At 36.8% G+C, this 9,898-nt stretch overlaps 1 protein-coding gene across 5 annotated transcripts; it reads left to right on the forward strand.

Annotated features, from left to right (window-relative positions):
- The first annotated feature begins 1,762 nt into the window (after window positions 1-1,762).
- On the forward strand, window positions 1,763-7,992 carry LOC149034167 (uncharacterized). Of its 5 annotated transcripts, XM_089193130.1 has the most exons (6): window positions 1,763-2,611; window positions 3,312-3,385; window positions 4,189-4,480; window positions 5,083-5,314; window positions 5,881-6,008; window positions 6,397-7,992. In XM_089193130.1, exons 1-6 carry the CDS (start codon window positions 2,588-2,590, stop codon window positions 6,592-6,594), a joined length of 948 nt encoding a protein of 315 aa, XP_089049256.1. In that variant the 5' UTR covers window positions 1,763-2,587; the 3' UTR covers window positions 6,595-7,992. The 5 variants fall into 5 exon arrangements, with proteins under 5 accessions (XP_089049256.1, XP_089049255.1, XP_089049254.1 ...); XM_089193129.1 differs by lacking the exon at window positions 1,763-2,611 and having other exon boundaries at window positions 2,624-3,385; window positions 5,881-5,996; XM_089193128.1 differs by lacking the exon at window positions 1,763-2,611 and having other exon boundaries at window positions 2,629-3,385.
- The last annotated feature ends 1,906 nt before the right edge of the window (window positions 7,993-9,898 follow it).

Consider the following 9,898-nt stretch of genomic DNA (forward strand, 5'->3'; position numbering starts at 1 on the left):
TGTGATTCTGGGTTGATAGAGTAAGGAGAATTTGATGCAAGCCACTCCAAATGTTTCTAGGATTAACACCGTAGCCGTTTATATAATGAATGAGTTTTTCTAACTTTATTAATCTCACGGTGATAATTACTTAGATTTCTTGTAGATATATCATCCAACGTAACACTCACAGACCTACTACTACTACCGAAGCTAACGACAAGGCAACTCCTACGACCACAGCTACTATACCATAGATAAAGGGTATATCTGAGAACATCTCACGCATCCTACAACCATTCAATATCCGCGTCGCTCACAAACCTATTGTCACACTACGTCAGTTAATGACTAACATCAAAGACAGAGACGAACCGAGGAACAGACAAGGAGCAGTATATAAGATCAATTGCTCCGACTGCCACGCCTCCTACATCGGTGAGACTGGCAGAAACCTCGCAACTAGACTGACTGAACACAAACGAGCGACGAGGAAAGGCGATGTCAACAATCACATTGCTCAACATCACCGACTTACGAACCACACTATTGACTGGGACTCTGCGCAATGCCTAACTTACAGCACCAACTACTTTCAACGACTGACCCTGGAAAGCTGGTTTACTAACTTGGAACAGACTCCCATCAACAGGTGTCAACTACTACCGGCACCATACAAACGACTCATCCACGACATTAACATTACAAACGAACCGAACAGAACGACCTAACTTCACTAATGGATCCAAACCGACCAATCACGACTGACCTACGCCACTTGAGTCTTACAGCCAATAACATCACGGCAAAACTGACCAATCGGTGTACACAAACCGGACTAAGTACATTCGACTGACAATAAACTTTCACTTGACTCTGATGACGACTTCCGCTCAGGTTATCGAAACGTCAGTCACCACTACCGGATCGTGATTTCACGATGACTCGGCATTCTATTTTTGGGACTTAAAATGTTTACATGAGTAATTCTCGATTTTGATCCCGTAGTGATAAAGAGAAAAAAAAACAAATATATACGAAAAACATAAGAGTAGAATTTCAAGTCAACAAATTTCCATATTAACAATTTTTACTGTCGATCGAAACACTTGACAGCTGAAGACACCGTCTCGGTATTTTTACCTTCATTATCTCTTCCTCTTTCCATATGAATGCTAGGAGTTTCTTCTTACCATCAAGTTTATCGCTATTTTGAAGTTCCTGGTAGTCTTCCGGACCCATTTTGTCATCGCACTGTAGAAACTTGACTTGTATTAGCGTTACCTGGCCTAATAACACATCGGAGAAGACTTTCAGAAAAAGACGGCAAAGTCCCTTAAATCTTCGTCTTTTTTTATAGGAAATATCTCTCTTTGTTTTTTTGTACGTCACGTTGACGTTAATTATATCGCCCATGTCTAGGTTCTGAGGAGGTCATAAAGATAGATGAGGACAGTCAGGGATGTGGTTTGTTGACTTCTTTTTCCCTTAGGCATAAGATGAATAAAATTTCATGCTATGCGTTATTTCTGATAGAAATTTCAAGGGATTGGGGCTGGTATTTCAAACAGTGCTTCAAAGCTTTTTCTTTAATTATCGCCACAAAGCGTTAATGGTGTGAACCGATGGTATAAACATGCGTGCATTCAGGCCAATAAAAGGTAATAAAATCGTTTTATGGGTAACCGACTGAGTAAATTAAGCCAATCCTTATTAAACTGATTAGTAGGATGACCTAGGCTTTTCAGCTAATTGAACTGTAGAGAACGATCACGATCTTGCGTCAGTGTCTATCATTTGGGGATGCACAGTTACAGATTGGAATGGCGAAGCTAACAAACCAGTAGTTATCATTTTACTGACAATGTTCTTTGCGTTGACACTAGTAAGAACTGGAAACTGTTCGATGATGACAAGCCTAGACTCATATTCTTCAAGATGAAGATACCTGAGCCGACTGCGGTAAAAAGCGAACAGGCAATGTCATGTTGTCTATTTTAAGTGTGACTTCCGTTTTCAGTTCATACGAGGCTACTAATTCAAAAATTGATTTTCAGTGGTGGGTTCAAACTTTTATGGTATTCGGCAAAAAAGTTCTCTTTCATTTATGCTTTTACACTTTACTAAAGCCAATGCTGAACATTATTAACCGCAAACATCTCTTATCCACAGCTAATGCAAGTTTTATTTTTAGTGACTAAAGACTGAAGTCATACAGTGCGAGGTATGATTTTGAAATTCGCTAGGAAAAGGTAATTACACGACAGAGGCAAGTAAGGAAAGTTTTGTAACTTTCGGTTGCGTGAAACTTTCTTTTCCAAGCGAAAAATTGGAATGTATGTATTCAGAAAGCTTGCCTCTTCAACCCATTCATGTATAATGAGTGGTGGTGAATTTTTTGGTAATACGGCGATGCCTACAATAGTATGTGAATGTCCGTAACCCTTTGCATAACGCAGGTATATCGTTTACCCGGCCGGTTGCCAACTTTGTACGATGCATTATCACCTCTTCCGAGCAGGACTGAAGCTGAAAATTCGTTGCCTGAACAGAATGCTGAGCATAAAATGCGATTTTCCTGGTTCATCTCGTAGAAAAAGTGGATTCCATGTCCATTCATCTCACGGAAACTGTAAGCTCAACTTTGTACACAACTTCCTTAGAAAAAGATCACTTCGTATCCACGACTACCTTTACAAACACGCATTCTCATCTAACTGCAGAATGCAAATAAAGAAGAAATAAATGAAATATTTGTAACAGCTTCATAATGTTTCCATAATGGCATATAATACACTTCAAGTCAGGAACTGTTTTTTTGGTTTTAATTGTTTGTCTCACAGTCTTACATATTTAAGACGCCTTCAACCTGCATGTTGTTCTGCTGTGAGTGAAGAACGATACTCAAAATTAATTAGGTATTTCAAGCCGATGTCGGGTATGTATTTTAGTTTTCAGTGATTATTTTGATACAAATCCATTGTGTTGGCCTTAAGCACGATAGTATAGAATAACATTTTCAATACTGGTTTTGTGAAAGGTCACTTGTTATGACAAAATGATTAATCAGGATAAAAAATAACAAAATAAGGAAAACATATTGAAATACGTAAAAAAAGAAACATGTTAAAAAAAAAGGCAATGCAAGTAAACGCCGGTGCAAATTGGCTCAAGCGTTCTAATGTTATGTCATCAGCGACTAGTTTAAACAAGAAAACGAAGATGATATCTCACTTCTTTGTTTTAACATGCTTACGTTGGTTACTGCTATAAATACTTGTGTTGCCTGCGTATTACAACTGTCATCCCAATCGCCTTATCTCGGTTTGAAGGTCTCCATCACTCTATCCGCAACTGAGAATCCAAAGAGGACTAAAAGAGCCAAGAGAAGTAGGAACAAGAACAGGTATTTTGGGAATCTTCAAGCGCTGCGGCCTTTTCATCTATTTTTGTCCCACTAATAGTCTGAAGTAGCATTTCCCTGGTTGAAACCTCAGACGGTTTCTCTAATTATGATATCAATCGAATTTTTTTCTCCCTTGTCAAAATCGGCTTTCAGATGTTTTCATTTCCACTTTCTCTGTTCTGAAACTTACCACGCAATATGTAAGAAAAGAGGAAGGAAAAAAAACTCACGGCATTGATAAACAACACAAATATTTTCACACTGAGGATTAGATCGCAAGTGGACAGAGGGCAAAAGATCAGTTTTTGACGTCGTATTGTCGGTCGTTAGCGTGAATTACGTCCGCAATCGCATTGCACAACAAACTGTCATAAATCCTCTGCTCTGTCGTCCCTGTTGGCCAAAAACGTTCGTGTTACTTGAATTTCGACATCTCTCACAATTTGTGAACGGTATTCACTAATACGCAGAAGCATGCAATGGTGATTAATTCTAGTCATTTATATCTGTTTTTTTGGCTGCGGTGAAAGTCATGTTTCCCCACTCTATTACGTTATGATTGGGAGCAAGGAAGCTGTACATGCAAGCTAACGAAAGGACTCTCAGGAAGAAATTTACGAGACAGAGAAGCAGTTAGACAAATTTATTGAAGACAACTCTAACTCGGAGATGACGCAATTATTGCCATCATTTAAAAGTGTTAGTTTCCCCCGAAAAATAAGAAGAAGTTCACATATTTGCTATTTTATGCCTATGGGAAGTCAACAAACCACAATTTCTACCTGTCTTCATTTATCTTTAAGACCTTTACAGAACCTAGACATGGCCGATGTGATTAACGTCAACGTGACGTACAACAAAACAAAGAGAATTATTTCCTATCAAAAAGACGGAGATGTTCAGGGATTTTGCCATCTTTTTCTGCACGTCTTCTCTGATGTGTTACCAAGCAAGGTCACGCCAATTCAAGTCAAGTTTTTACAGTGCGATGACAAAATGGGTCCGGAAGACTACCAGGAACTTCAAAATAACGATAAACTTGATGATAAAAAGAGACTCCGAGCATTCATATGGAAAGAGGAAGAGATAGTGAAGGTAAAAATACCGAGGCGGTCTTCGATCGACATTGAAATTGTTAATGCAAAAATTCGTCAACTTGAAATTTTATTGTGATGTTTTTCCTATATATATGTTTTTTTTATCTTTTAACCAATGCGGGCTCAAAATCGAGAATTACTCAAGTAAACATTTTACGTCCCAAAAATAGAAAGCCGAGTCATCGTGAAATCACAATCCGAAATACCATCAAAGCACTGACTTCAAAACGTTTGATTCGCACCAAATCTTCCGAAAATTGCTTTGGCAAGAATTTCATCGAATTATACTTTGCTTTTATAACTATTCTCATCTTCATCATCATTGCATCATCACCATTATTATTATTATTATTATTATTATCATCATCATCATCGTCATCATAACCATCACCATTATTGCTCTAACTATCATTATAATAAGAATTACTCTTGTGCTTAAGGAGTAAGAAATCTGACGTCTAGTGAGTGGAAGGCAGATATAAATCATAAACATCATTACATACTATATGCCATGTCTGATATGTCACACATTGGGTTTGTCTGGGTTTTGACACTAGGCCTTATAAGCGCACCATTAATGGCCATATCCTTTCTTCGAAGGGATTATGTTGTCTTAAAGAAAACTCAAAAGTCCAAATCTCTTGGTATCCGGTTGAGGCGAGCATTTCTGGAGGGCTTATCGACTATTTGAGGACCCATCCAGTCAAAATAAACACCAGTTACCGACTGTGGAGCTTAGTTAGCAAGACCAACGATGGTATTATGATGAGAGATGCCAAAGATGGTTCTGTTACTTGCAATGGAAGTTTTAACATGGCCCGGAGTGATGATGGTAGGTAAAACTTTATTTACTACTTCAAAACATAAGTAAGTGAGCTAAATTTTAAACGCACCTAAACTAAATACTAAATGATATAGAATGTAACAAGTGTGTTTTTCTTGGCTTTTTCGCATTCCTTCCCTCCCCTTACCGTGATTTAGCCTTTGCCCTCAGCCACCACCACGAACGGTGTGTGTTAGGTGCAAGATAGCATTGATACCCATGCGAAAAATATGCGGACAGGAGAGAGTGTCAATCATGCCACGTGGCTTATTATCACGATTTGTATCCGCTTATCTATTACATTGATCTGAATGATCGATGAATATGTGATGCTGGAAGTCTCCATTTCTACAAAATGGAATTTGATTATCTTGAAAAAAACTAACAAACAAACAAACACGCCTTACCCACCATATGTGCGGTATGATTAGGTTGAAGAGGTGACGCTTTGGGGAGGGGGGAGGGGAGGGGGGTTGTGATAAGGGTTGTAGTCTTTTAGGACGTCGCACAAGGCAGCCTGTCCTCTGTATTCTGGTTGCTTGCTGAACTTAAAATTGCTCTCATTTTCCCTCTAGTTCGAATTGAAGCTATAGATGGAACAAGACAGAAAACGTTTTATGTAGCCTTAATGTTCAAAGACACTAACGCACAGAAGAATTATGTATTGACTGGAACTGGCAAAGGAAATCAGGTTAAAACCAATGTAAGAGACAGGATTTTCACCTATCCATCCGTTCGTTGTTCTTTCTTTCTTTCTTTCCTTTGTTTATAATCGTTCACTGTTACTGGCCACTAACTGATTAGTTCCAGTGTTTCTTTGTTTTCTTCACAGTTTGGTCATTTCATCATTTGCCAATAATAAAAGGATTATTTTATTTAGGTCAACCTTTTTAGGATGTATGATTCAGAAGGCTAACGTCTTCCCGGTATTTTAGTGTAACTATACCTATCAGAGAGACTATAATACTACGTTACCCTGTTATACTCTCCCACCGACGCAGCACCAAAGTCTTTTGGGAAACATACCCCCTTTATTCATTTATCTGATACATTGTTACATTATTTCTAAATCAAAGTTGTTTTATATTCAGGAAGTGCCAGTGTCAGAAATTATTTCGGACGTAAGTGTCTTTGAGCCTTTGTACTTCTGGAGCTATACAATGTTCAGAAATTGTTTCTACAGAAACTGTTATCTGGGATGCGACCACGCTGGAAAAACAACTTTGGTTGAAAATTGGGACCTCAGCTATCCGGACCCTCAAACACTCTTCATCCTTAATACATTTTAATTTGACAGGCCAAATGGCAAAGGAGAATGTTGGCTACTTGCTTGAATTATTCTTACCTTCATCCTTATAAACTTTGTATAGTATTATATTTTATTTGGGTTTATTATTATCAGGCTAATGCTTACTATGATTCGTTTTCAAAGATAATAATTAATGCGATCATTAATCTTTCGTGGGATGATACTAAAGACTATTTGCTACAATCTTAGTCAGCGTGCAAGTCTCTTTCCAGTTGGATAGCTGAAAGAATTACTTGCATTTCAAGGATGATTTCAGTATGGATTGCTGAAGAAAAGAACCTCGATTTTCCAAATATAAACAAACTTAGGTGTAGATTTTTTTAGCCGGTAACTTTATTTCATGAAATCTTACTTACAACACGTAAATGTCGTATTGCAAACTAGCATTGCGCAAATTTCTTAACAAAATAATTACAGGAAAACAGCAAATCTTTTGTCTCTTGAAATTTGCGTTGATCGTTTCACGGTTGGTTTTTTTTGTTTCTCTTTCCCTCAGTATTATCATTTACATTTCGCGTCATGTCATGTTTCTGGAACTTCTTTTAAGTTGTTTGAATTGTATTTCTGCAATTTTTTCTGCTATCGTGAAATCAAAATCCAGCAAAACATTATGAAATAAGGTAGCCGAAGTTCAACATTCACTATTTTGCCATGTTTTTTTCTCTGAGCTTCTTACATGTAGATTTACCGTTTTTTTTTCTTGTCCTATAAAGCTGATTTTTTTCGCGCCTATGGCGATTATAAGATCTATCAAAGTATGTCTAAAAAAACATTGACCTTTGTAGTTTGCTATCATAAGATAAAAAACATTCAATGCTGGAAAATATTTTAAGTTATTTCTAGCAAAGCTTTCTTGGAATTTCATGCAAAAGAAGTTAAGTTAAGATTTTTACGAAATTATTAATTAAAAGGTCATGCATTGGTAAAAACAACCACCCAGACAACAACAACAACAACTCAACAAATTTAAACAAAACAATAGCATGCGTTAGCTTCTTTAATCTCTCTCTCACCCTATTCCTCTTCAGCCTTCAGTCTGCGTCCAGACACTAAGCAAATAATTGAACCCTTTCCTTGCAGAAAACATCACGGAATATATCCATTACACGTAAAATGGCTGCAGAAAATTGTTAAAACAAGCAACAGACCAAGAGAACTGCATCGATAATTTCCTTGGTATCTTACTTCAGTTTGATATGAACCCTTAACACTCACGTTTTAGCGTCACCGTATATATTGACTGTAAAAATTGGTTTTGTTTTCTGCATCGGAAAATAAGGACTAAGCTTTGGCATACCTTCCTGGATGAGAATATCCGTACTGGCATACTTATCATGAACACTGACAAATGCACTAAGACACAAGATGAAAAACAAAATGATGAAGAAAAAATTAAATGAATAGAAATAATAATAATGATAATAATGATTATTGACGTGCGTGACTGAGGCCCTGGGTGCATGGTATGCGCCTGGCTGATGCACAAAAAGAACACTAGCAAAGACTCTGATAGAAGAGATAATAATGATAATAGCAACAATAATAATAATAATAATAATAATAATAATAATGATAATAATAGTAACGATAATAGTAATAACTAGCTACGCGCACATTCACCGCGAAGCCTATTTTAATTGATTAATTCCTTGCAAGGCTTCGCGTAGAAAACTAGATGTGAAATGCTGAACAAATTTGCCTTTGCCAACAGCGAGAAATTTGTTTGTTTGTCTTTCTCTTTTCTCTGTCTACTAACTTGTTTCCTCGTACTTCATTCTACAAGGACACTTCGTAATTATCAAATTGAGATTAATAAGAAACTTACCAAGGAGCTACGCCAGGAAAAAAAACCAGCATCACAGTTTCTTTAGAAACTTACCCCTTTATTCATTTGAGATTAATAAAGTTCGATAAACTAATTCATCACATAGACTACGGTGTTAACCCTATCAACGCTTGGAGTGACTTGCATCAAATTCTCTTTACACCATCACCTCGGAATCACATATCAGGATCATGAGAATAAAGGAAATGATCGCTAACCAAGGAAGCACTTGATTGTTAAACAAATTCTCCTTGTCAGCACCTTTAGAAATGTATAGAGAACAGTATGGAGAATATGCATATTGATATTACGATGCAAAGAGTTACACAAGGATTTTCTGCCCTGGGAAAAGTCGCAACAACACACGCGAAAAAAATAATACGATAATTTTTTTACGTGTCTTTGATATAGCCCATCAGCTACTGGCGTGTAATCCTCCTTTCGCGCCACTCCGTCATGTTGCTAGATGAATGGGAAATCCTTCGCTATTCTCAATCAGGTCTTTTTTTGAAATAATCTTGGATTATGGCTGCTAAAGGACCGGTCATTATTTACGTAGTAGATAGGGGGAGGGGGAGGGATAAAAGAAGTGGGGGGGGGGGGGGGGCTAAGGCTATTCAGATTGGCAAGAAAGAGGACTGACAATTTTTTTGTAAAGAAGTTGAGGGGAGCATCAGCAAGTTGAGGTACAGTTTAAGAGTGGTCCATCGCCCAAGGTGGGTAAAGCAGTTAAATAGTAGATTGTAAATAATATATTTGAGTAATGTGAAATTATACATTTTGTGTTAATTCTACAGTTTTTTGGGTTTAAACATCACTCAGTGATCTACATCTTAGTGATTTTTAATGGCTGTATATTTTTAAAACCATTTATGATGTGATTTAGTTGTTATCTCAAATTTTAAATAATAAAGAGTCCAGACCCATTAGTTTTATTGTGCTTTCTTTGACAGAAAGCTTGTAACTTCAATAACCCCAGAAATAATTAAACATGATATAACAACAAGAAAGTAGTCCTATTACAATTGCCAGAAAATCGTTGGAAAAGAATAAATTCTGCATGTTTGTTATATATATTTTTGTTCACCATGAAGACATAATTTGTAACTATCTAGTAATTTTCCAAAGTCAAGAAATAATTTCCATATTTAACAAAACTTCATTCTCAATAATTTAATAATACTGGTATGTTCAAAAGACATGAAGAATTTGACGACAAACTGGTCACTAAATTTTCACGATACGCCGATTTTGTAATTTAGTAGGTTTGTTCCGTTGTTATGTAAAGTAATCATCTGATGCTTGTATGTGACATGAATTATATTAATTACAAGGCATGTTAGACAAACCGGTCACTAAGTCTCCACGATACGCCGATTTTGTAATTTAGTAGGCCAGTTTCGTTTACATGCAAAGTAATCACCTAATAGTTGTATGTGACATGAATTATAATAATTAC

The sequence above is a fragment of the Pocillopora damicornis genome, chromosome 14 (genome assembly GCF_964200805.1).
Source record: "Pocillopora damicornis chromosome 14, jaPocDami1.2, whole genome shotgun sequence".
Classification (NCBI taxonomy): Eukaryota; Metazoa; Cnidaria; class Anthozoa; order Scleractinia; family Pocilloporidae; genus Pocillopora; species Pocillopora damicornis.

Coding starts and splice junctions, on each gene's coding strand:
- LOC149034167 (XM_089193128.1), top strand. CDS start 3,228: ATGCTTACGTTGGTTACTGCTATAAATACTTGTGTTGCCTGCGTATTA. Junction 4,481..5,082: donor AAGAGGAAGAGATAGTGAAG/GTAAAAATACCG, acceptor CTTTCTTCGAAG/GGATTATGTTGTCTTAAAGA. Junction 5,315..5,880: donor CATGGCCCGGAGTGATGATG/GTAGGTAAAACT, acceptor TTTTCCCTCTAG/TTCGAATTGAAGCTATAGAT.